The 27,731-nt window shown below is 45.0% G+C and overlaps 1 protein-coding gene and 1 long non-coding RNA gene across 14 annotated transcripts in view; one reads left to right on the top strand and one right to left on the bottom strand.

Annotated features, from left to right (window-relative positions):
• Nucleotides 1–27,731, top strand: part of tjp1a (tight junction protein 1a) — a 62,657-nt gene that overhangs the window by 10,803 nt on the left and 24,123 nt on the right. The window contains exon 1 of one of the 13 annotated variants that reach the window (XM_062989690.1): nucleotides 10,651–10,767. The exons of 9 other annotated variants lie outside the window; for them this stretch is intronic. In XM_062989690.1, coding sequence (XP_062845760.1) covers nucleotides 10,687–10,767 — 81 coding nt within the window. In that variant the 5' untranslated portion in view covers nucleotides 10,651–10,686. Of the gene's footprint in view, nucleotides 1–10,650; nucleotides 10,768–12,663; nucleotides 12,899–24,407; nucleotides 24,451–27,417; nucleotides 27,436–27,731 lie in introns of those variants that run through there. 3 more of the 13 variants (XM_062989691.1, XM_062989693.1, XM_062989692.1) reach the window with 3 other exon arrangements.
• LOC134304126 (uncharacterized) lies at nucleotides 4,691–12,640 on the bottom strand. Its single transcript, XR_010007762.1, has 3 exons — nucleotides 12,555–12,640; nucleotides 12,298–12,416; nucleotides 4,691–4,881 (listed from the first exon to the last, which is right to left on the bottom strand). It is a non-coding gene; the product is annotated as an uncharacterized LOC134304126 (long non-coding RNA).

Below are 27,731 nucleotides of genomic sequence, written 5' to 3'. Positions count from 1 at the left end.
AATTAACATTTAGAGTCTATCAGCCAGTCATCAACACCTTACAGTCAGTTCTTGCTTCCGTTCTTCTCTATGGGACGATTGCTGGTCAGATAAGCCAAACCAGTCCTGGAAAACAGATCGAATCTGCTACCTTCCACTTTTTTTCTTAACCTAGAATCAGTCACTTTCGCTGAGGTTCAAAGCACCGCATACAGATTCCCAACTTGAGCTTCACACACTTCACTACGTCGCTTGTCAGTAATGCAAACAGATTCCAGCGCTGGTGTCTCACAGAGCTTGTCGGACCGGAGAACACAGACATGCTTTTCCTCTCGAACTGTTTCCTGTGTCCGTGTGTTTACCTTATGAGCCTCTGCTTAGCATCTGCCTCCGTTTTATCCGTTTTCACGTCGCTGCGTCTGCATGATGCACGCGAGGCCGCCACAGGTGGAAGATTTTTGTGGAGCGTATACATGGAACGTTTCTAATTATTAATGGAATGGTCCTAAATATGTTGGGTTCAAACGTGACCTTAGATCTTCCATCTGGTGCGACTGTTAAGCACCCGATGGGGAGTGGAATCTCTGCAGTGGTGGGCTAGCATTTTACATCACTGATTCACCTTATCAGCATCAGGCAGCATCAGGCAGCTTTTAATCCTAATTATGTGTTTATTTTAATTTATATTGGGTTTTGACAGCGTTTTGCTCCTCATGCTGTTATTTGATTTGGTATGTTCTCTATCACACTCGGATGCCTTTTAGAACCAGGTGACAGTTTAACTGCACATTCCATTTGTGACGTAACTGTGTTTTAATTCTACTAATACACTATATAAGCAAAAATATTGGGACACCTGATCACGAGCTTGTTGGACATCCTGTTTCAAAATCATGTGCAATTATATTGATTCGCTCCCTCATACCTTTATAGCTTTAATATCATCCACTCTTCAAGAGTTTGGAGTGTGTCTGTGGGAATTTGTGCCCTTTCAGGTAACAGAGTCAGTTTGGTCTGGCACTAATGTTGGAAAACAAGCGGTTTGGGTTGAGTGATCACCAGGGCTCTGTGTGGAGCGACTGGAGCTACTTTGCATACAGCTAGTCAAACCACGTATTTATAGAACTCGCTTTGTGCTGAAAGAGAAAGGGGAATTCCCCAAACTGTTGCCTAGCATATCATTCAACTATATCATTTTTACACCTGTTAGCAATGGGTGTGTCAGAAGCAACTGAATTCACTCAAAATAAAAGGTGTCCACATACCTTTGACCATGGTGTATGTATCTATGTATCTATCACACACACACACACACACACACACACACACACACACACACACACACACTAATCTGAACATTTCATATTTAAATAGTATCTCTCTGTTTGAGAAATACGGCTCGGCTGTGTTTCTCATTGTGTCCAGCAGAGGGCAGGTCGTTCCCACTTTGTTCCAGTTTGCTGACAGCGGTGGGGACATTTTCAGGAATCCCAGCACTCACCATGTTCCGTCTTCTGTCCATCCGTCCCAGTTTTCTTCCAGACAAGTCATGAATTAGTACCAGTCTCTCAGACTGGACAAATGACCACAACCTAGGACACAACTAGTGCAGCTGAATAACGCTTCGATCAATGACCGAAACGACAGGAATCAGAACATGAGAAGAGACCTTGACCATCTTGATTATGAAAACATTCATTTTGGCATAAATAATGACTAATTTATTTCAGTGCTTATTGGTGTTTGGTGAACACAGTGCCTGTTTAAACACCCTGGACAGGGTGCAAATTCATCACAGGGCATCCCTCAGTTACCATTAAGTCACATCCAGCCAAGTCATTTTATTTGGTAGGGTTTTGGGAGGTAGGAGGAATCCAAAGTACATTGTGCAAAATTATGTAGACACAAGGAATACAGACCATAATGTCCTCTGGTCCCTTAAGCTACTGTGTTGGCCATTTTATATTTTTTCTCCCAAGCTGGACGTTTCCAATTCCCCTTCCCTATCGTTCTGGGTTCAGGATGGCCGCAGACTCTGGCACACCCCCATCAACATGCATGCAGTTACAAACATATTATTTCAGGTGTGTTTCAATCTGTGGGCGCCTCCACACCCGCTCGTTCATGTAAACTGAGCTACAATAAGCCAGAGATGTAGCAGCAGCTCGATGCATAACGTTATAAAAACGTGGGCAGTGGTAGCTTAGTTTAGTTAAGTTGCTGGACTAGTAGTCAGTAGGTTGTTGGTTGCTGGAGGTTCATAGAAGGTCGAGATGCTTTCAGTGAGATTGGATGAGTGTTGAAAATGATTCGTTCTGTAAATCAGCGAACCTTGGGGCGGCTGTAAATTAGCGCAGCTCGACCTGTAAGGTACGCGGTCGTATTTCTCGAGCATCCGCTGACCCACCGGGACAGGAAATGAAACGAGCCGGTGTGGACCCTGTTAGCTTTCATTATGACTGAGAGTTGGAGATGAGAAAAGACTAAAAGTGGAAATAAACAAATGCATTTCGGCTTGCGCGACATGACTGCTCCTGTCAGGTGTGTTTACAGGACATTATTAGACCAGGAGCTTCTGAGAAGGTCAAGAGGCTTTCAGTGTTGAAAATTATTCATTCACATGATTCATGACTCGATTTGATTTTATGTTTTTAGTCTGGCGCCGTCCTAGTCACCTCATGCAGATCTTGGTATGTTTTGCACACAAACACACGTAACAGCTCTCTGAAATTCTCAAAACGATAAGGTGTAGCTGCAGCACCGTCGCCTTCCTTCCTTCACATCCCAGCAGGCCTCGGGAGTGATTTTATTTCCTGGTGTTTGCAGGGATTAGTTCGACTTTTCTGCCTCCTGCTGTGTTTTCTTTTAATAACCGACTGAGACTCTGAAGAGCCTGGCGAGAGTAAAGAGTATGTAAAGTAAAGTGTGTGTGTGTGTGTGTGTGTGTGTGTGATACTGGGACAACCTGATACAGAATGGGGAGGCTACATGTACTCGGCTATCATACACTATATATTAGTAGTATTTGGACACTCGGCCATGAGCTTGTTGGACATCCTATCTGAGAAGGTTTCTCACAAGACTTTGAAGTATGTCTGTGGGAATTTCTGCCCATTCAGCCAAAAGATGACAGTATATGGGCACCGGGCACTGTCTTTATAGGGCTTGCTTTGTGCACAGGGGCACGGTCATGCTGGAACAGGAACAAGCCTTTACTAAACTTCCCTAAACTTGACTGCATGTCTTTGGACTTGTGGGAGGAAACCGGAGCACCTGGTGGAAATCGTGTGCCTCAGTGCCTCCTTTATAGAAACGTGCTTTTTTATTATTAGTATCTACTTCTTTTCTTTTCTTTTTTCTCTTCAGCAGATCTCACACACTTGGTTTCCTTCAGGCTCTGAGCGATAAACAGCGGCTTAAACTGCTTTTTGTTTTGATTCATGCTGTGGAATGTGAACAGGCGTTCGAGACTACTTTTCCCAGAAGGTTTCAGATATCACTGAGGTTTCTGTGGGTCACCTAAGCATGCATCAGACCAGATGAATAAAAAAAGAAACATATTGGAGGTGTGGAAGTTTACTCCCTCATCAGGAATGTGTGTGGGGTTGGTGAGCTGAAGGAAAGTGTAGAGACAGAATGGAAGATACAGTAGGAAGGGACGAGAGAGGTCATTAGGTCAGAACTCACAGCGCTGTTACTCTTAAGCTCTGTTATATGAACACCTGCCTGTCAGATCAGCAATCATCCACAAAACTTTCATTCAATTCTGTAAGACACCAGGAGTAAACAGTGTGTTTTTCATCAAATGTCTGTGCAGTCGTAAATAGAATGTACGGTGATGTATTCACTGGCTGGGCCAGTGATAGCTCAGTGGTTAAGGTACTGGACTAGTAAACAGAAGGTTGCCAGTTCAAGCCCAGCCACCACCAAGTTGCCACTGTTGGGTCCCTGAGCAAGGCCCTTAACCCTCAATTGCTCACTGTGTAAGTCGCTTTGGATAAAAGCGTCTGCTAAATGCTGTAAATGTAAATGTATTAGGGCCAAAGTTATTGTTTTTTTCCTGTATAAGTTTCAGCCAAAGGCGAGCTATGATGATCGTCATAGGCTTGCCAGCTTAGGGAAGCATGGATGAATGGTAGCATAATAACTTAACCATCCACTAGCTGCAAGCACTTCAACAAAAGAGAGAAATTCCTCAAATCCGTCAGGTTCTTCCTTCTTAATACCTGATATGTAAATAAATGCGAAAGCGACACGGTGGCACACACAGCAAGAGGGTCTTGGGTTCTGGGTTGGATTCCCAGGTGAAGATGTGGAGTTTGCATGTTCTCCCAGTGTCTGTGTGGGTTTCCTTTGGGAGCTCCGGTTTCCTCCCACAGTCCAAAGACATGCAAGTGAGAAGAATTGTCCATGACTGTGCTTGAATCTTGTGTAACCAAAGTGTGTAAAACATGACGTTAAAACCCTAATAAATAAATAAATGTGGTTTTTTGCAAAGCCGTTTTGATGTCAATGTGCCACCAAATAAAATATTTCTTAAAGAACTGAATTTCATAAAGAATATGAATATGAAAATAAAACTTCAAAAATCCATAATATTTTAACGTTATTCTTGAAATCATTTCAGCTTTATTATTGAAAGTAAAACTTAAAGCTAAAATGTTACTAAAATACACAGATAAGGTATCATAATATACAGTTATACGTTCTTTAGGGTGACTTGAAATATAAAGAGTGTTATTCTCTCTCTGTTTGTGGAGACGTGACCTGTGGGCTGAAGATATGATGAACTTTCTCCTCTCTGCTTCTCCCTTTTTCTTCCTTCTCTTTTTTTCCCGTCTCATCCCGCTGTGTCTGGTTGGGTGATTGAATACCCCCCGGCTCTCTGGCATCCTTCACCGTCTAGTGGAATCAAAAGCAAATTGTGGAATGCACTGAGGAATGTCTCTGCTGTCACGATGTTGACCCCATCTGCCCTTCAGGTGCCCCGTGCCCTTGTTAGGGACGTTTCTGGATCTAATTTTAGAGCTGCTGCTGGTTTAATCAACGTCCTGTTAATGTTCACGCCCTATATGGTCAGAGATTTGTGGACACCTGATTATTAGCATGTTGACCACCCTCTGGATTATCTAATCTTATCAAGCATTTAATGCCACTGTGCCGGCCTATATGGTGTAGTAATGGAGTGGGGCGCTCGGGTGGTGCAGCGGTAAATCACAGTAGCCCAGGAGACCCAGGGTTTGAATTTCAGCCGTTCTACTTGGTCATCTACACAGACATGATTGATTGTGTCTGAGGATGGCTGAACTGTTTGGCTATTGGTAGGCGCACCTGCCAGTGCAGTCTCAATTCTGGTCCCACACCCGGATAAAATAAGGAGGGTTGGGTACTCGGGTACCATTCCACTGCAAGATTGATTCTTAGCAGAGGCACGACCTATCCGGGCGCCCACACAGACACAATTTGCTGTGTTTGTGGGAGGGAGGGTCAGTCTCTGCTGCCATTATTCACAACTGGGGATTGGTAACGACTAGATTGGGCGATAGAGATGCTAAAAAGCTGCGGATTGCGTCTGGAAGAGCATTCAGCATAAAACTGTGCCAAGTCTGGTACACGGACCAGGATGACTGAAAAAAAAGAAACAATTTCGGAACAGTGACAGATGTGGAAGCTCAGGTGCACATGTGTATAGTTGAAAGAACCTGGCACCTCTGTCGCCTCACGGGCAGTAAAGTGCACAGCCGAGGAGGTAGTGTTTTTATTGGCTGGTATTTGAAACAGTACCCAAAGCCCCAGCTCTCGTAAACATCTCAACATCAGAACGTCTTAAAGGAAAGAGAGAGAGAGAGGAGTGAGAGAGGGAGCGACAGAAAGAGAAAGATGATGTTCAGAGTGGTGATCTGCCCTGAGCTGTGATTGGTCACCAAGTGATTTGCTCCAGCACCGGTTACATAATGATGTTTATTCTGCCGTTTAAATATTGCTAAAGTTTCCACCTCTCGCTTCATACCGCTCTCTCGCTTTCGCTCTCTCTCTCTCTCTCTCTCTCTCTCTCTCTCTCTCTCTCTCTCTCTCTCTCTCACTGACAGACATTTCCCAGTGCTGTTACAGTATCAGTGCTGCTGTTGCTGATGTGTTGTGACCCAGCTGATAGTCACAGGCGCATTACATTTCCATTTTAATGTGATTTACTCAACGCAGCATAAAAATGTAACTTTTTTAACAGTCACTTTTTTTGCCTTACCGAATATGAAGCTTATTTTTCCTGTGTGCTCTGGCAACCCTTCTTGGCCAGCAAGGGAATCGGGCGACAGACTAACACAAGCCCTCTTCAAAGCGCAAAGCCGACTATCCAAGCCCACCACTGGAACTTGGGTCTCGGTGGAGCTACGGGCCTGGCCGGGTGCTCAGCAACCTTTCCTTACTCAGAATGCTGTGTCTAAGGGAGGAAAGGTTGGATGGCGTATCACCTCCTCATCTCTGCCACAGCGACTCCTATCGTCTGGTCGGGGTTTCGGCACCAGTGGTAAAAGAATAAAAAGAGAGGAGCGTAGTCCTCTTTACATGCTGATGCCTAAACGACTCACACAGCCATACACATATTCATCCTGATCTATTCACATATACCGTTGACCCATTGTAACCTACACTTACATCCCTTCTGCCTGACCCCGGAGCCCGGCTCAGACCTTTATTCAGCACTAGAACCCTTTACTGCTGACTTCATCAGGAAAATGTGTTCAGGAAGGTGTGTTCTGGTGGGTTCCACCCCCACTGTACGAGCTTTTCGCTGGATTTTAAAGCTTTGTATATGCTACATCAGCACTGGATAATCACAGAGCATTACTGACTGTTGTGAAAGGCTTTAGGAGTAAGAATGCAACTGGTGGGATGAGGTACAAACGAGTCTGCTGCCAAAATGTAGAGCTACTGAGGCCCAACCTGGCACTGCCGCTGGGTTCAGCCGGGTTTACTCTCTAGCTGTGATTTTTTTTGTATCGTTCTGTGTCTGTTTTAAAAAACGAATTTGAGGGCAATTGGGTGGTGCAGCAGTAAAACACGCTAGCCCAACAGTGCTGAGATTTTTTGACTTTTGAGGAAGCATATCACAACCTTAAAGCCGCTCTGATCCCAACACTAACAGTCCGTGACTGTACAGCTGCTGGAGCTCCAGATTTACCCTCAGACAGCTTTAAGTACCCGTGAAAACAACGTCTGACCTCTAATGGGCCCGTAATAAATCAAAGTGCGTCGGTGATGGGATTTACACCAGTTGTGGACTGTGCAAACTAGATTTCACACCAGTGTTACACGGCTAATAGAGTTACACTGTGCTGAAAATAAAAGTGCTACATGGGAGGGATTCTGGACCAGACTTGCTGTAGCTCTGACCTTATCATACCGCTAATAGTCACACGTTGATACTTTGTGTTATAGTTACAGTACAAGGAGTTCCTATAATGAATTTAAACTTGAGAGTTTGGGATGGATTTGACTCAGAAAACAACAGGATATTTCCAGACACAGTGCATTTACAGACCGGCATTTCCTGATTGTGGAATAAACAAATAATTTGCACTGATATGGCATTCCTGGAACTTGAAGGCTACAAAGATAGAAACATTTACCCATGTTAGGATAGATTAGAATTTTGGGGAGGATTTTAAGGGATTTTGACACCGCAAATCCATTAGAGGAACCATCGGAACCTTGTGGATTTGAAGACAGTTTGCCAGTTTGCCAGAAATTGCCAGCAACTGTCATTATTTTAATATAAGTAATATGGTTTTTTTACATTTATTAGTATACATTAATTAGTACACTGTCAAAAAGACATTCAGTGTGTACGTTTGAAGTGAATGGCGCTGGACACACACTATATGGCCAAATATGTGTGGACACCTGATCATAAGCTATTAAAAATCCCATTCCGAAACCATAACCATTATTAATATGAAGTTGCTGCCCCTCTCCTCCCCTGCTCAATATCAGGAAGCATAGAGTAGTGTTGTTAGACTGTCATCCTAATACATAAATATACACTACATGGCCAAAAGTATTCGGACACCTGACCGTGAGCTTGTCGGACGTCCCATTTCAAAAATACACTGATTGGTTCATTGGTCCAGTTCATTTCAAAGCTGTTGAGTGGGGCTGAGCTCAGGGCTCTTCATGCTGGAACAGGAAACGTTCTTCCCTAAACTGTTGCTGCAAAGTTGAAAGCATGTCATTTCTTTTATATAACTGATTTATTACACCTGTTAGCAATTACTGTGACTGAAAGACATGAATTCAGTTATTAAAAGGGGTGTCCAAATACTTTTGTCCATATAATGTTCATGCTGTTTTGTTCTTGCTGTATGGGGTAGAATAAGACTCATTGTTGAGAAGGAGGAATGTATGACCCGCCCCCGTGTTGGACTGAATAAACGACGTGAGATTAGTGAAGCCTTGTTTTGCTCCGAATGCGCTCATTGTGAATAAAACAATGGATTCTCGGCGGGTCTCGTCAACACGTTTTAAAGAGCAGTTAGAAACACCACGTGTGGAACGACGCCTTTATATCATTATATAATACGTAAAACAGAATCAGTCAGGCAGAGATTTTAAAGGCATGTACACCTTTACATGACACTAAATGGGGCTGGAGTTTTGTATGTTCTTCCCGTGTTTGATGCTTTGCTTGCCTTTGATCTTCCAGAAGCTTCACAGCTTAGTGCACGAAGGAATGCGTGAGGGAAAAACGGTCTGTGATTGGTGCTATGGGCTAATCTCCTATTACTAGTGCACACTATTGTCAGTGCACTCTCAGTGCAGGTCCCAAGCCTGGATAGAAATAGGAGGACTGTGTCAGGAAGGGCATCCAGAGTGAAAACTGTGCCAAGTCTAATCCAGCAGCTGAAAGTCATAACTGCGAGTCACTTTGGATCAAATGGCAGAAATGTAAATACGTAATATCAGTCTTGAGTTTAAGCGCTTAAGATATTGGAATATACTGCCTCTGTTGGACCCCTGAGCAAGGCCCTTAACCCATCGCTTTGGTTCAAAGTGTCTGCTGAATTTTGTAAATGTAACATAATCAGATAAATTGGCTGGCCAGTGGTAGCTCAATGCTCAAGCTACTATATAATTGATTGCAAAGTTGCTGGTTCAAGTACCACCACTGCGCCTGTTGGGCTCCTGGGTAAGGCCCCTAAACATGCCGTGAACATAAGTATAAAAGTACTTTGCGGCTGTTTACAGAGGCAGGCGCAGGTTTCCCCGTCGTGCGGGGTTGTTTAGATTGGGTGGAATGAGCGGGAACACCCTGCTCGACTCAGACCAGCGACCTCCAGAGGGTTCCGATTAATAACGGAAACGTGACACTTGGGCCCACTGTAGCCCCAAGCGAAGCCAAGCAGAGAGTTTTTAGAATCAACAAAGATCCTCAGAAACCAGATAAGGTTAATGGCTCTTTTGATCTAGCACAGATGAGGAGGATTAGCGTGGAGAGGCTCGAGCGCTCTGGTCTGCTGGACGCTTCTTTCTCTCGTCCATTAAATTCTTGGAAACGGGTTTATTTAACACCCATATTGGCTCAGATTTTTCTTTGTGGTGTTATAAATGCAGGGCATGGTCTTGGATTTTTGGCATTTTAGTGTGTTGGACTGCTCTTTTTTTATGTTGACTTTAAGAGTACACTAGATGCCCAACAGTATGTGAACATCCCTTTCCAAAACTCTGTCATAAATCCTACAGCACTTCTTTATTAGTGTTTTATTTAATGCTTATGAAGCCTGAATGTAGTTACACTTCAAATAAACACCACAGAGCATTTTATATAATGTCAGCATGGACACCCATCCTATTTTTTTAGTTCAGATGTTTTAGCCACACCATGTGCTCTACGAGTTGCGTGTGCAGCTTTGTGGCAACAGTTTAAGGAAGGCCCTTTCCTACTCCAGCATCACTGTGTTCCTGTTCACAAAGCAATAATGAGTGTGGAGGAACGTCAGTGTCCTGTTTAGAGCCCTGACCGTAACCTCACTGAACACCTTTGGGATGATTTGGGATGGGGCAGTGGTTAAGGTACTGGATTAGTAACAAGAAGGTTGCTAGTTCAAGCCCCACCATTGCCAAGTTGCCACTGTTGGGCCCCAGGGCAAGGCTCTTCACCCTCAAATGCTCGAATTTGAATAAAAATGAATAAAAGCGTCTGATAAATGTCACAAATGTAAATAATTTGAGACAATGGTCACACCCGAGACTCGAGGCTCATGTTCAAGTGTCCACATATATTTGGTTATAAAGTGTTAAATCCCTGCTTCTTTGACTTGTTTTGAATTTGAAGACCCAGTGCATCACGTGTTGTGTGTTCTTTCCATTTCACTCTTCATTACACTCGTACGTACGTGTTGTTTGTTTTTTCCTGAGCACACCTGAGCTCAGCGGCTCAGCGCAGGAGCCCCAGCACGTTGCAGCACCGATGCAGTCGGAGGCAGAAGCGCAGGACAAAGCCGCTTTTGATAACGTTGTGTTGTCACTGACTCAGATCTCTTTTTTCTGTCCTCACACTGGCGCTCATTCTCGAACCCAGCCCGAGGCGTCTTGATAATCATGTGTTTCCACTGAAGCTGTTGGTTTGCTTTTCAAGGCTGAAACAGGATTCTGTTATCGAGGACTCTCTTTTGAGACTGGTCAGGATCCCGGTCCACACAAACTGACAGGATGCTGAACGTCCTGATTTCTTCGCTCCTGGACGCCGATCGGACAGTGCGCCAGAAGATGAAGGAACGTCTCACCTCGTTGGTAGAGATTTTTTATTTGTTCTCTTAATTACTTTATACATATTTCTGTATTGGTTACATTTATTTTTACATTTCCATATACTCATGAAGTCAGGTATGTTGGCTGGAGCTCCTGTTGTAATCCGCTTGAGTGCTTGGGTCATAATAAACGTGTGTACATACAGCATTTATATGCTGAAAGCAGATGAGACCGTGAATTCACATCCCATGTGTCACAGTATATTGTCTAAGCAATTGAGGGTTAAGGGCCTTGCTTAAGTGCCCAACAGTGGCAACCTGGCAGTAGTGGGGCTTGAACCAGCATCCTTTTGATTACTGGTCCAGTAGCTTAACCACTGCCCTATTGTGAAGATGTTCGACATGCACTGACTGCTTCTTTGCACTAGCTAGCGATTGATTCTCACAGAGAGCTGCACAGCATACAGAATGACATGCTATGTGCTACGTGGTCCTTCATTCATTCCATTACGAGTCCTTGTTGCAGTCTCTTCAATCTGAGCTCCCTTCATCAGACAGGACCAATCATGTCTGTCAAGTGTCGATAGCACCACTGAGGTTGGTAGCACCACATAGACTTGAATTTAAGAGCTGTAATTTAATGTTTTGATTGAAATCTGAGATGCTGTAAGTTAGATTATTGTTTTTAAATGCAATTTCCCCCCAATTCTCAACATCTGTTGTACAAATCTTTAAACAATAATAATAATAATAATAATAAGTTACACTTATATAGCGCCTTTCACAAAACCCAAGGTCGCTTTACATATAAAAATAACAATCACGCTGAACTAGCAGGGGAGGAAGGGGAAAAGTGCAGAGAACAAAGATGGGTTTTTAGTAAAGTTTTAAATTTAGATAGAGAAGTAGAACGTAGCGAGGATGGAAGAGAGTTCCAAAACGAAGGGGCAGCAACACTGAAGGATCGGCCACCCATGGTGCTTTAGGAGGTCTGAAAGATAAACAGGACCCAAACCATGGAGTGCCTTAGAGGTGAGAAGTAGGATTTTGTACTGTATGAGCGGTCCCCAACAACAACAGGGGTACAAATATAGTATTATGTTTATAATACGTTATAGTAAGTCTTATTATTATGGGTAACAGCTATTAGTGTAGCGCCCCTAGTGGACGAACCACCGTTCGCCATGATCCATACTAACGCCAGCGAAGGGACAACCAACCCCGTGCTCCCCTACACCCACACCGCGGCCGCTAAAATTCATTCGTGCTTCAATTTACACATTCGAAATCCTTTTAAATAAACCGAACGACGTAGAATAGTCTCAAATATAACCGAAAACGTATTTATTTCGCAAAAACACTCGAGAACGACGGAGTTCTCTCGATAGGAAAAAGTTCTCGTTCTTCCCATCTTTCTACATCCCGTCCGCTGACGTATTCGCTCTGGAACACACACACACACACAACCGAAGAGGGGGGGGGGGGGGGTTTCACCTGATAGTTAAAATTGTTTTAAAATGACCTTTTTTTATTCCAAATACGCACATGAATATCAGATTTATTTTAGTCTTACGAATGATTGGATGGTGTGTTCGTTTGTGGATGGGTCTGGATGGTGTAGGGTGGTGTGTTTGTGTTGGAACTCCCCTGTGGTTGAGATGGTACGGTCGGTTCCAGGCAGACATGTTATGGCTGTTGCTTGGAGAGAGAGAGAGAGCAGGGAGGAGGAGGAGAATAACACGGTCCGATAGAGAAAGAGAGAGATACAGAACAGAATTAAAGCTTGCGGAGGAACCTCACACTCCTATTACTTTTATTTCCTTTTAATACCTTCCAGTCTGGTGGAATTGTACTTAACTGGCCGGGTTTGTTGTTGTTTACGTTGTTTGTTGTGTTTACGTTGGTCCGCGCCGAGCCGCTGCAGGAGAAGAAGAACCGTCGGTGCTGAAGTTTGTCCCTGTTTGTAAACAAGTGCTTCAGTTCTGGATGCCAAACTTTATACATTTCGGGTCCAGTCATGACTCGTTCCAGCGCTCAGAATAAATAAACTTTGAGTTTTTGGCCCGGGGCCGGGGCTGCTGGGCGAGGAGACGGGAGAGAAGAGACGGGAGGAAGTTTGGGTTCTTCTATCCGCCGACGGGATCAAAATGTCGGCCAAAGCGGCTTCAAATAAGGTAGGAGAACCTTCTCAGACTGGCACGGTTGGGGCATCAATTGGTGCCAGTCGTGCAAACATCGCAGGGATGTGGAATCGATTAATGTGGTGCTTGGTAGAATCTATCTAGAGGTGGTAGTGCACTAACTGGACAGTGTTTAGTACGTATGATCGAGTGCAGTTTGGAACCCAGTTGCAGAGACAAAATCCCCCAAAAGCTCTTTAGATCCGTCTGGACTCTTGAGACCAACCCACTTAAACAGAACCAACCTGTCCAAAAACACACATCACACACCCTACTGTTAATGGTTTGCAGTCATGTTCCTAATAAACCCATTACTTTACAACCAGTATCACTTGACACTTAGAGCTTTGATACCCCAGTTGGATTGGATCAGAACTGGAACAAATGGGAATGGAGCGTCCATGTGTGCACTATACCATCAAAAGTAACATTTTAGTAAGGTTAGTGGTTCCGGTCACACCCATTCCTGCTAACATGGGTTTCAACACACAGGCAAAAAGTTTGGGAAAGGTTTGTTTCTGTTTCCACATTACTGTGCTCAAGGTACGACCAGTTTGGAGTAGAGATACTTCAGTGGTCAGCACTTCAGCCATACTGACCATTAAAATGGCATGGATCTTTGATTACCGGCCAGGGTTCTCCTTTACCCAAAGTCAGTACCTGACCTCACAATGTGCTTTCTTTTTCTCTTTGGATGGACACAGATTCCCACAGACGTGCTCCAAAAATCTCGTAATAGCCTTCCTAGAAGACTGGAGGTAGTCATAGCTGAAAAGGGCGGAGGCCTGTGGTTTTGGAATAGGGCTGGCAGCAAGGTCAAGGTCCGGCGTTCGTATTAAAAATATTACTCACTTCTAGATCTTGAGGAACATGTATGTAGCTCGGTACGCTTTCTACACCCTGTTACCCACTGTACCCTATTTATCAAGCCAAAGTGACCCCATAGGACCCCCAGTGACCGCTTGATGTTTGGGGCGGTGGAACATTAAGCACTTCAGTATCATTAACATGCTAATTACACTGTAGTTATAAGTTATGGTGTGAGATATACACACACACACACCCCACACTGACGTATACACACAGTTTGTAAGGGGTTGAACTATGTAAACCTTTGTGCCTTGAGGCGACAGGAAACCTGATTCACTGTGCATAATAATGCTGCCGACTCGGATCAGGAGCGACAATAACAATTACTATTTAGTTCTGTAGGGCCTTAAACACAAGTGTGTGTGTGTGTGTGTGTGTGTGTGTGTGTGTGTGTGTGTGTGTGTGTGTGTGTGTGTGTGTGTGTGTGTGTGTGTGTGTGTGTGTGTGTGTGTGTGTAGTAATATATTAATATGATCTGTCAAGAGCAGGTAGTGTCGATGCCACACAGCAATAGAATCCTTAAAAATGGGAAGAAGGTTGGCTGGCTACTCCAAACTGGACCTTGAAGTAAATACCAGTGAGTGCCCGTTGCCCTCTGATGGAATAGCTCCCTGTCCTGGGTGCGTTGTTCCCAGAAAGGACAGCATGGATCGAGCATAAACATTTATATGTTCATTCATTTATCCTGGTCAGGGCCGCGGTGGGTCTGATTTACTGGGCAAAAGGCAGGAAACACCCTGGACAGGTCGCCAGTTCATCACAGGGCACACACACACACACACACACACACACACACACACACACAGACATACCTAGGGGAACTATATCCAAGTATATCCAATTATTCTGACTGCATGTCTGTCGGAGGAAACCGGATACATGGGGAGAACATGCTAACTCGACACAGAAAGGACCCGAACCGTTCCACTTGGGAATCGAGCCCAGGACCTTCTTGCCGTGAGGCGACGGTGCTACCCACATATTATTATCGTCATATTATCGAAGTGGATTTCTGTGCAGCCCAGCACAGAGTCTCGTTTCTCACGTGCCCCAGACTCAACAGACAGAAGCTAAACAATGCTGCAGCGTTCTTTTAAGAGGGCCTGCGTTAGGAAACGACGGGTAGGAAGGAAAAGCACAAACAATGCAGAATTTGTGTGCACTGTAAATTTGGATCATTCAGGTTTGGTCAGTTTGTCTTGATGAGATGAAAACACCAAGACAAGTGACGCAACACTTGATAACATGCTGGTTTAACTCTGGAACGTTTCCCCACCACTGCATTTGTTACTCAGGTAAACTGCACTTACTCAGGTAAAATAATAATAATAATAGTTATTTAGGACGATGATTCCAGGTGCTGTAATTACTAACGTGTTCATTATGTGCCCTGACTCACTTGTGCCTGCTTATGATGTTTTACTTCCCCATGTCATTTGCATAGTGTGACTAAAGCCTGATGCGCTCACGTTCACGTTCATGTTGTGTTTGCTATGTTAGTAGGAAGTAAGATACAAAACAGCTTATAGAGCTTGCTTTGTGCAAAAGGGGCTCAGTCATGCTGGAACAGGGAAGGACCTTCCCTAAACTGTTGCTACACAGTTGGACTCATTTGATTTTCTTTTATATAATTGATTTATTGCACTTGTTTGCAATTGTTTTGGCTGAAACTCATGAATGTCCCAATACTTTTGTCAAGTGTATTTTGTCCCAGTTTATCCCTCAGTTGATCACGGGCTTCTTATTTATGCAGCAGTTTATCCTGCATGTCTGTCTTAATCCTTCAGGACTCTATACTGTTTGTCATTTTGGATATTAACATGTTATAACAGCGTCCGTATCCACGTGACCGATCTGCCGCAGCTTTTAATCGTCTTCTCCTTCCAAATCCAGTAGGAATGAAATCCCGCTCGCTCCTGCCGTGCCTCTCGTGTAACCGTATATTAATATCCTTTTCATTTCACAACTTCACGTCAGGCCTTTATCGGTAACCTGCCGCTCTAAATTGCTCCTCTGCGGCTGCCGCGCTCAGACGCCCCGCGGTCTGCCGCCATTGTTTTGACCTTTGGCTGGATGGATGATTACGTTTTCATTAGGGCACACAGAAATGGAAAGAAAAGGTTCCTGTTCCCCGCGTTCTGCCCAACACTGTAAGCTATTTAAGGATCGCCGGTTGATTAGAGACTTGGCTGTGGGCCACAATGCGTGACCCATGCCCCTGCCCTCACTGCCCCGCTGGCCTTTGGAAGCAAACATTGTTCTGCTTTTCATTTTAACGATGTGAGGGACTTCCCAGGAATGAAAGCCACATAATCTGGGGCGTTCGGTTATGTCTAAATCTGTATACAATGGATTTTAGGATAATTTGAGATGTGTGTAGGCCTTTATAGACTTTGCTGCAGTATTTATGATTAGTATCGACTTTTTATCCTTTTATCTGGATTTTTCCACCCTTTATGTCCCAACCTACTCGGCTCCAATTCCCCATCGTGAATCCGCTCAAGGAGAGCCGGATCGACACACGCCCCCTCCCGCATGTGTCCAGTCTGCAGCTGCTTCTCATCACCCGCCAGTGGGTCCCAGTAGTGCCAAGCTCCGTGTGACCCTATAAAAGAAATTGAACTATTCCGACACGTCCCGCTCCGTCCAGGAGCATTCGGACGGCCGGGTACGTGTAGGTAATTTACAGAAGTTGAAGAACCTGCTGGTAAAGTCGTTGTACCAGGTACCACAGGACTCCTTCACATGCCTTGTGAAGTCCATGTCTTGGTGGCTCAGAGCTGTTTTGACAGCGTATAAGGACATCGTGCGGTCCGCATGTTTTGGCACATCAGTGTTTTTTCACCTGCTTCTGTATTTAGCGCTCACCACAGCGGAACGTTCTGGTCCGTATACCTCATTCAGTTGGCACAGTTTTTGTTTTTGCAGGATGCCCTTCTTGGTGCAACCCTCCTTACTTTATCCGGGCTTGGGACCTGCACTGACATGTGCACCTCACAAAAGCCAGGCTGTTCAGCTGAGCTCCTTCCAGATATAGCCAGTCACGACCGGCTGATAGCACCACTGAGATTCAAACCACAGATCTCAGCAGTAGTGGGCTTAGCGTGTGTTATCAGTACGCCACCGAACACCAAATTATTTTTATTGTAACCCTGGTCCTTATGATCTACGCTTGATGTTTAAGGTAATGACAGACCAAAAGACCTGAGGGAAAAAGCTGTTTGAATGTTTTATTCCTTCCTAGAAAAAGGATAACTAGATCTTACGAAGCACCAGGTACCAAACGTCCATACCTTATGTGCACGCCACACTTTGAAGAGAGAAAAACAACAAAACCTCATTAATCAGGAGGAGCAGCCTGCGTATAAACCAACCTGTTTAATATGGAAGAGCGAATTCAGGCCCGTCCACGTCTCCGTTCCCTTTTGTCTGGAGCACAAAAGCAAGCGCATGGATGTATTTACACTCTAAATAGGGCTCGAGCGCTCGTATTTATTAGTCGCTGCTCAAAAGGGGGTAAGGATGATGAAAAAGCTGATGGTGTTGGGGCTTTTACAACATCTGGATGATATGAGCACACCAAAAGTACGGGGCTCTTGACCTTGAGCTTGTTGTTTTCAGATTCCAAAACTACTTGTTCTTCTAAATAGTGGTTTCCAACCCCCAACCCCAGTACGACTCCTCCCTTGTAGCACCACACCCGCTTTGACCAAGGAGAGCTGTAGACTAGCACGCAACCCCTCTGACATACTTACCAACCCAGTCAACCTCCCTCCCTCAGGCAGGGCTCAGTTGTGCCTGTTGGACACCCGGTCAGGTCAGTAGCACAGCGGAAATGCTCTCAACTCTTATCTATGGCTGGCTAGCACATTAGAACACCAAGAATGACTCTGATGATGGACGAGAAGGCCTGGTTCACAGTCTGCATTCCAGTTCATCCCAAAGGTGTTCCAGTAGGGTTGAAGTCAGAGCTCAGATCCGGACTTCATAGATTTCATTTCAAAAATAGACATCTGGGTGTGGCTAAAACACCTGAGCTTAATAGTTAGGAGGGTTGCCAGATGTTTATGTGATTCCAGCTTTAAGTTTCCATCTGATTCAGCTAAGTTGTGATCCTGTTTTTTAACTGGATGTGTAAAGTTCCCGTGTAACGGGTGCAGCACTTCGTCTTAAGGTTCCCATGGTGAGCGGTGGGCATGCGTGCCAGGTCTCATTGTGCTGGTTTGCTCAAGCTCCAGCTAAGCCGCTCTAGTGGTTCCACGTTTCATGAGATTCAGCCCAAACACTCCTAAATATCAGTACGCTGGTGAACACGGTGAGTCCTGACGTGCTGGTGTGTAATCCTGTCTGCTTCAGTCAAACAGCTGATAATTAGCAGCTCAGATAATTTCGGCAAGGCAAAACAAATTATGGTCATTTCTCACAGTTTATATTTGTTGTGCAGTTATGTGGGCTGTTCTCATAAGAGGAGAAGTTTGCACCCTTTGCAGAAACTTGCTTTCTGCACGTTCAGCAGATTAAATTTTTTTTTCTTTTGGCTGCTCCTGTTTTTTTTTGGGGGGGGTTACATACCACACTGCATCTTCTTGTTACCAGAATGTTCACTTACGTTTTTTTTTGCTATTTTCTATGCATTTTCTTCCTTGTTTTCCTTATTTTCTGACCCTGATCACATCTGAGGAGGGTATATTTGCTTGACACACACCTCCTCCGACATGTGCACACTCTGATGGATTTGTGCATGAGGCCAGTCTTGCGAATGGAGAGTCACGCGCTGATCTTCACGTTCCAAGCAGACCAGTGGCTGATTTTGTCTGCTCAAAAATGAATGACTTCTTGTTGTTTTCAAGCTCCCACTCACGTTTTCTAATCAAAATGATCTCCAGCGTGAGCAGGGTGCCTGTGGGAGTGTTTTTCATACGACGACGGCAGAAACGTGAAGTCTGAGGTGTGGTCGGTGAGCCTGTGCGGGACTCGAACCCTCGTCTGGGTGCATTTTAGAGCAGAGCTGCCAGACCCGGATCCCTTATTTACACTCGGAGACGGACCGTCTGCTTGTGTCACCTTTGCTGTGCTAGAAGTGGCACAAAAAACCCTCAATAAATCAGAGACACTTTGATACCCATGATGCATTTATACTGAATGTATTTGTGCATTATTGCTGTATATTATTGCATGGGGATAATACGATCATTTTATTATGTAAATGAACTGCTTATAGTGCAAAAAATAAATAAAATAAATAGGAACATTAAAATAAGACTGCTGCGCCATCTGAGCTTTTACCAGATGTAATTTTGAACACAGATATCGTGCTTACGTTCTTCCACTGTTAATTCTTTAACCATTTTTTATTTAAATGTTCTGTTTATTTATTTTTTTATATAAGATGACAAGAGCAATTAGGAAAAAAAGAGAAAAAAAACATAGATCTACATACACTACATGTCCAAAATTATATTTGGACACCTGACTGTGACCTTGTTGGACATCCAAAGTGACCTCTTTGTGATCTTTTTAGCTATAAGAACAGCCTCTCATGTGAGAAGGGTCTGTGTATGGGAATTTGTGCCCAGGTCAGAGCTCTGTGCAGGACACTGAAGTTTCTGTCATTTAAACTGAGCTTTTGTTCACATCTTTATAGAGCTCGCTTTGTGCACAGGAGGTACAGTCATGCTGGAACAGGAAAGGGCCTTCCCCAAACTGTTACAAAGTTGGAAGCATATCATTTCTTTTATATAATTGATTTATTATACCTGTTTAAATTAGAATGGCTGTTCCTATACTTTTGTCCATATTAGATTAGATTTTTAGATTAGTTTCAACTTTATTGTCATTACACATGTACAAGTACAGGGCAACGAAATGCAGTATATAATAAGCACACATAGTCTATGTGCTTATCAACAAATATTAACAAACCACACAGCCCACCCCCCCCGACCCTCTCCCCAAAACCAAACTGCCCTTAATCCACTCAGAAATCTTGAAGTTTTGAGCTGCGTGACGCCTCAGCAGGATCCGGGCGAAGACAGAAAGCCGCACTCTAATCCGAATCACATGCTAGACGTCGGCGAACGAGGTGTTACGTAACACTAGCCTATCACGCGCCTACGTCCGTCCAGTTCCCGAATCACATTTTAGGGATTTTTCCTTTTACTTTCAGTTCGATGCACTCATCCTTTTTTGTTTCTTGAATTTTTTGCTCAGCAGAAGGAATGTAGGCAGGTTTTGTAGTTGTTATCGAGCCAGGCTGGGCGTATGGGGTGGAAGGACGTAATAGCGGGATGGCGATGGCGTAAATACAGGGCTGTGCTAAGCCGGCAGAGATTACAGACCCCACACAGACGATATTTAAGCCAGAAGAGTGTGAGACGAGGGACCGACTCCCCGAGCGCCAGGCTGGAGTGTTTTATTACTGTTTGTGTGCGTTTCTGTCGCCGCGTTTGTTCTGGTAATGACGGTGCGTTACCAGTGTGTGCTGTGCGCGCTGAGATAATGGTAGTGATTACTGGCAGGACGGCGTGAGTGGATTTGATAATGGTGTGCTATTTCTCTCTGAGTTGGCAGTAAATGATAATGATGGAGCTCGCCAGCTTTTCTTTTTTGCTGGTTTTGTTTTGAATCTTTGGAAATCAAAAGTGTGTCGAGCAGTTTTCGGACCATTAATTGTTACGGGACGGGATTATTTTGATCTCTTGTTTTGAATTCCAGAGCCGACTGTTCTTGGATTGTCCAGTGTGTTTTGGCAGATGTAAATTGGGAGAAATGGTAGATAGATAGATGGATAGATAGATAGGTAGGTAGGTAGGTAGGTAGGTAGGTAGGTACTTTATTTATCCCTAAGAAAATTATTGATATCCAGTAATTATTGGTATCCAGTATGAGCACGCCAGGTTCACACTACATGATTTTTGCTCTGATTTTCACTCACCGACAGGTCGCCACCAGATGTGCCAGCTTGGAGGCAAATCAGCGTTCGTCATGCACCGATCTCTGAGGTCCTCCACTGCTGTTCAGGTGCAGGGTCCTTACACAGCATTGAAGACCCCGCCTCATTTTTAGTCCGGTCTTTTCCCACCCAGCAGATTAGAGACCAATTTTGTCTGATATGCCTGGTTGGGGCGCCCAGTCGACCGATAGTAGTTTGTTTGTTTGTTTATTAGGATTTTAACGTCATGTTTTACACTTTTGGTCACATTCATGACCGGAACGGTAGTTACTCATTACACAAGATTCATCAGTTCACAAGTTTTAATATCAAACACAGTCACGGACAATTTTGTATCTCCAATTCACCTCACTGCACGTCTTTGGACTGTGTGAGGAAAACCGGAGCTCCCGGAGGAAACCCACGCAGACACACAAACACGCAAACTCCACACAGAAAGGACCCGGACCGCCCCACCCGGGGATCGATCGCAGGACCTTCTTGCTGTGAGGCGACAGTGCTACCCCCGACCGATAGCAGAGCTGAGATTCGAACCTGGGGAGTTTATATTCCCAGCGTTGGTGTGCTAGCACAATACCCCGCCGCGCCACCTGGGTGCCCTTATTTATGTGATTTTTAACCATAAATCAGTGAAACGTTTTTGTGTGCAGTAAAACGGTGCGTCCATTTCTCATTAATATATCGTGTACTCTGGTTAAATTGTTTCTGGATGCTAATTAGATGCCGTTCCGGTGCTGAACATTCTGCTGCCTGTAGTAATGGTTCATTAATTACTTTGGGCACGGTGAGCCACGGCACCACGGTGTAAAAGCTCAGGAATTCCTTTCACTGGACTCGATGTGGTGTGTCGTCATGTGATGTCGTGATAGTTCAGTAGGAAAAGGTTCTACACAGACTTGCTTTTTCACTCACTTAAGTGCCCTTGAAACTATTTTGGAGGGGAACGGGAGAGGAAAGGGAAACACCAGTCGGGTCAGAGGCTCAGGACCCCTCGTTCTCTCTCTCCCTCCCTCTCTCTCTGTAGCACACACCCCTTCCCACACTAAATCAGTAGGACCTCCTGTTGAATGCTCCCATTGTTGGTGTACAGTTAAACAACGTTGTGGTTTGTGTGTGTGTACGTTTCTCCCTAATCGAGCTTCAGAATTCCAACGTGGGAATCCTGGGAGCCTCGTTTAGGTCTGAACTGTCTCTAATACACAAAGCACGTAAACGTTCACGCAGTTACACTGTACATACACGCACCAAGGCACAGATCGGTCGAGGTGATTCACGCTTGCTGCTTTACTGGGAAACACTGGGGCGCAGGGTTGGAAGTTTCTTGATTGGGCGATCCCCAATCAGTCGTAGGTGCTTGACGTGCATCTCCTGTGTCTGTGTGTGCTGATATGCAGATCATAAATGTCAGATTATTCTTAGGTGTGAATAAGTATGGATGAATGAAGTGTGTTTGATGCCCTGCGATGATCAGGCTCATGCCTCGTGTTTTTATACGAGGACGTGATTGTCCATGCGGACGCCCGAGCGGCCGATAGCACCACTGGGACTCTAACCCTGGACCTTCATTTTACTGTACCACCCGAGCAAATCGTTCAAATAAACAATCTTGTGTTCTGTGTGGATGATTATAAATATGAATGTTCGAAACGACACGTCTGATCTGTCAGTTCAGAAGTTTACCCAGTCTGGATCCTCCTGTAGGTAGCAGAAATCGAACCCGTTCTAGATTCATGTGCTTCAGATCAGCGCTTTTATAGTAAAATCATGGCAGTCTGGCACAGAGCTGCGGCTCAGCGGCTCGGACTGTGTTGCAGTTTTCGGTGTTATCAGAGAGAAAAAGAGCTCAGGGCCTTGGCTGCTTATCAGCACATTCTTGCCCTGTGGATTTATGTGTGTGTGTGTGTGTGTGTGTGTGTGTGTGTGGTGACAGGAGTAGCGGAGCAGATAAGGCTCTGGCTGCTCATTGGGTCAGTGTGGCGTTGATTTAAGGGCCTCTGTGGCAAGGCCTGAATCACTGAGGTCTGCTTATTGTCCCTGACCTGCCAATGCTCTCTCGAAATAAAGCCTGTGTGTAGATGAGTGTGAAACTGTGTGTGTGTGTGTGTGTGTGTGTGAAAGAGAGAGAGAGAGAGAGAGTGTGTGTGTGTGTGTGTGTGTGTGTGTGTGTGAGAGGGATTTATGCATGAACACCACTATACACACCAGATTACTCTGAATACACACGTATACTAGGCGTGGGAAATAGAGCCAAAGTCCTCTATCGTAAAGTGTACAGTTTATTCAACTTTGCAGCAACAGTATAGGGAAGGCCCTTTCCTCTCTGTGCACAAAGCAAGCCTGAATGGGCACGAATTCCCACAGACATACTTCAAAGTCCTGCGAGAAGCCTTCTCAGAAGAGCGGCTGTTGTTCTAGATGAAAAGATCACAGAGGTCACTTGTTATTGAAATGGAATGTCAGATAAGCTTATGGTCAGGTGTCCAAATACTTTTGGACATATAGACTACTGTCTATTATATTAGGTATATTATTATTAGGTAGACCTTTATCCGGATTGAATTTGATCTTATACGCTCGGGCGCTTAGGTGGCATAGATGTAAAAACGCCGGTCCACCAACACTGAGATCTCAAGCTCGCAAGTTTAAATCCCAGAAGTGCTACCAGCCGGCCAGGCGCCTATACGCAGACATGATTGGCTAGCGTCTGCCAGATGGGAGGGCCGGTTGGATTCCTCATCGCTGCTGCTATTACGGCCTCTGCTGGCTGGTCAAGGCGCTGCACAGAGACTCGGGATAATGGAGATCAGTGTGCGACTCTCTATACGCAATATTGATCCCTGTATGAGCCCGCCTCAATGTGAAAAGAAGTGGTTGGCAGCTGCACATGTGTCGGAGGGGGCATGTGTTAGGTACGGCCCACTTCTGCTAGGGACAGGGTCTGCAGCAGTGGCAGAGATACGACTAGATTGGATCTATTTATTTTTTAAATATTATAAATAAACTTTGGACAGAATTGAAGATTTATTCATGCAGATTTATTCAGCAGCCCTCATCCAAAACTGTCCCGTCCATCCACCGTGATGAAAAATAAACTCGCTCCAGCAGTGCACACGATCACGTTCGTTGATTAAAGCCACGAGCGTCCACGCGAAGGCGTTTTAAGTTGGACGCGGCGCAGGCTGCGGCGCTGCAGGTGACGGTAGATGCGCTCTGAATGTAAGTAACCAGAGATCAGGGTGTGTGTAGGGGGGAGGGGGTTGTGTGTGTGTTGCAGTAGTGCATTGCGTAGAGCTGTCAGATGTACGGATAGCACACACACACACACTCACACACACACACACTCACACACACCGTCCCTCTCATCTTTCTCTCTCATATTCACACACCTTTAGCGATTTGAATGGACCCGTGTGTGCCGGGGGGATTCTCCGGGCAGCGTTTCACCGAGCGCGGCCGTCTGTCCCGAAGGCAGGATAGCATCTGCGCGTTACGCGTTTATCTGCAGGCTGCATCTCTTCCCTGGAAATGCTCGGACTAGCTGTCTGTTATTCTAATGAGGACTCGGTGCTGCACCGGAGTTAAAACTGGAGCATCCGGTCCCGCAGACGACGGTCTCCCTCGCTCGCTCTGTAGGGATTCGTGACGGGAATTAAAGCTTTTTAATGTACGGACGGCTTCAGTCGTCTGCCGTCCAGTGATCTACCTCATCAGATGCAGCTGACCTGTAAGTAGGCTCATCTGTTCTTTCGAGTCTTGAGGGGGTAGGAGGGATGAAATCGGGGTTATGCACGTCATAAATTTCCTGCCATGTCATGCGTTTGTCATCTGACTGCCTTTTTCATACTGATACCATGATGCTCACCTATCCATCTTGGTAATGGTAGTGCCATTAAAAATGCAGATATCATCACATTTTTGGTTTGATCCAGTCCTAATATCAGAGCTCAGTTTCAACCTTACACAACCAGCTCATCAGTACTGTCCATATTTTAATGATGCCATGCACGCTTTTTGAGGCTCGGATGACGCAGCGGTCTGTCACTATAAATCCAAAGTCGAATCTGACCGGTGCTGTAGGCCGGCCAGGCGTCTACGCAGACGTGATTGGGTATGCCTGGGGGAAGGCGGTAACCCAAACCCTGCAATGGATTGGCCCCCTGTCTGGGGTGTCCCTGCCTTGCAGATACCAGTACAGCCAATATGGATAAGATATATTGGCTTAAAAGCATCTTATCTACACTGCGGTACAAACGCCTGTGCCAAATCTGTACTGGTTAATACCCAATACCAAGTATCTTAAACTGGGATAAGCATGTTCCTAATAAAATATACAGTAACGCATGTGCATTTCTATTTTTAATACAAAGAATAATGTATATTTATGATACTTTGTAGTACCAAAGAGTATGTTGACACCCAAATATGACATCACAAGGACTTCCGCTCTTCTGAGAGAGAATTTGGAACATGATGCAGGGTTTTGTGTCACTCACTAATTCATTAGCTGCGACACAGAAGCCGGCTTGCAGTTGCCATTCCGTTTTATCCTAATAATGTTAATGAGTCGGGGGTTGAGGTCAGTGACTCAGTGCTCTGTGCGGTCACTCTGGACAGCGTTTCCACAACGCCTGAGCGACGCAACGACCACATAACATTCCTCCACAAAGTGCCCAGGTATTTCTGGGAATCCATGATGCCAAAACATCCCCAAATCATCGCTGACGCACCTCCATGCTCGACCGTGTGGATAGAATTCCTCATAGTCTTGGGCCAAACTGATGATCCGTACGGCCACACGGGTCCAGTTTTGATTCGTCACTCCATATACACGAGTCCTAGAAACTGGAGAAGCAGGCGTGTCTAAATCCTTCTGGTGTAGTCTGTGCTTTTAGGCAAGGGTGGTGTGCATGTGGGTTTGATTCCCAGGTGGAGTGGTCTGGGTCCTTTCTGTGTGGAGTCAGGTTAATTGGAGATACAAAATTGCCCTTAGGTGTGTGTGTGTGTGTGCGTCTTGGGTGTTTCTGTGTGCCCTGCACTCATTAAGAGCTGGGATAGGCTCCAGCGCCCTCTGCGACCTTGATCAGGATGAGCAGTTTAGAAAGAGAGTTAGTATATCAGCTATACAGTTATTATTTAGGACCAGTGTGCTGAGGGTGCAGCACACACTCCTTCACCGCGCCGTGTTTGCTTTCAAGGAGTTTCAAAATTCCTTACAAACAGGAAATCTCCTTCCTGCGATGAATCACAGCTTGCGGACGCTTCCTGTCCCGTGCAATCAGCAGCTCACAGACGTACCGAGCCAACGCTGACAAACAGCTGCTGAACCAGCTAACACGAAAACACTGAGCTGTGTGCTGGCTGTGCTAGCTTCAGTAATGAAACCACGGCGTCCGTGCTTTTAGGTCTCACACGTTTCTAATAACAGTTAATCAAGGGAACAGATCGCTGATTATCTTGGTCGGGTTTTGCTTCCTGTTTTAGAGGATTTAGCATTTCAGTCAGGACAAGCTGACGTTAAACATTCAGTATTCACTCGTACACGTCTATATTGGATTTAGGTTTTGTTAGAAGGACTTGGCTTGGCTGTTTGGGAAACCCTTGATCTAGGCAGCACGGTGACCGTTTGTCCCAGTGGAAGGGAGGAGGTTAAATCATTTCCTGTTTGCAGAAACAATGGGGTTTGGTCAGTGCTTAGTACCTCGAGCCTTTCAGTTTTTTGAACGTGTGTGTATGGGGTTCTTATTTGTAGGGCTACATTAGCATTGTTAACAATTTATTCACCCTGCAATACCTTTGTAAAGCTAATAGCATCTTGCACCTATCTCATCAGGGTAATTTTCCTATGATTTGACTCTTCCCGCGCTCTGGAGGACTTTGCAGACAGACCAGGCAGAAATACTTTGACCCTGGTTTTGTCTGAAACACAGAGGTTCCTCAGTGGTGGATGAAGGTGCTAGACTCCTACGCCCGACCTTCAACCGTAGCATTAAATTCTACTTTTGCATAAAACCTTGGCCTGTGGTTGGCAAAACCAAAAAGGAGCGTATAAACACGCACCGGCGCCCGGCCGTACACAGAGCCTCATTGTTCCGAGCTGCTCAGAACTTATTAGATAAGCGGATCTCAGAGGCCTCGTTTTAGCTTGGTTCTCTCCTTAAGGTGTCCATGCGAGGCACAAAACGAGGTTACAAAGTTGACAGATCCCGAGGTCAGCGAGTTCTGTTGCAGGTCTGTTTGCTCCACATTGTAAACCCACACGACCAGCCACAGTGTTTTAATGTTGAACCTGAATCGAAGCGACTCAGACGAGGCGTTGTTTCTAACTTTCTGTGAACCAGGACTCTCGGGTCTTTTCTGAAGCCTGTACAGGCTGTGCAGTTTGATTGATGTTTTCTAGTCTTTGTGGTGTAAGATTAAATAATAGTATTATATGTTCTGCTTTGAATTTTGAACAGCTTTTTGTTTCCCTTCTGGGCAGCTCCCATCACCATCTTATCAGCGCTTGAATAAATTAGCTCTTGGACGCACGAGGGGTTGAGTCAACATACGCCGCAGACTTTAGGAGCCAGTCCACCCAGGAAGCATGATGGTCAGACCTAGTAAATATAAAATGAAGGAATGAGCTGCCTTTAAAGAGATGGGGGCATTCCAATCACCCCAGTAGTTCCCTGTGAAAGATAAGCGGACTTCAGGCCAAACTTCAGACTGTGTAGGCAATTTTTTTCACCGCTTGCTGTTGGGGGAAAGCGAGCTTTCATTCTAAGTCCAGCAGAAAAAACTGTTGTGCATTTAAATAATGTAAATCTTAAACAGTTAATCGATTTATCATTGGTATAAAGACAATTCTAGCAGTACAGAACTGCTGGTAATGCACAAGTGTTCCTAATAAAGTGGCTCGAATACTGCTTATCTAAAAAGCTCAGTAATGGTAAAAGTAAAGCAGTGCAGAATTCTGTGTGTGCATGTGTGTAAACATCTGGACTTCACTTGTGTAATGGAAGGTAT

The sequence above is a fragment of the Trichomycterus rosablanca genome, chromosome 27, assembly GCF_030014385.1.
Source record: "Trichomycterus rosablanca isolate fTriRos1 chromosome 27, fTriRos1.hap1, whole genome shotgun sequence".
NCBI classification, from domain to species: domain Eukaryota; kingdom Metazoa; phylum Chordata; class Actinopteri; order Siluriformes; family Trichomycteridae; genus Trichomycterus; species Trichomycterus rosablanca.
This window is presented reverse-complemented; position numbering and strand designations above follow the sequence as displayed.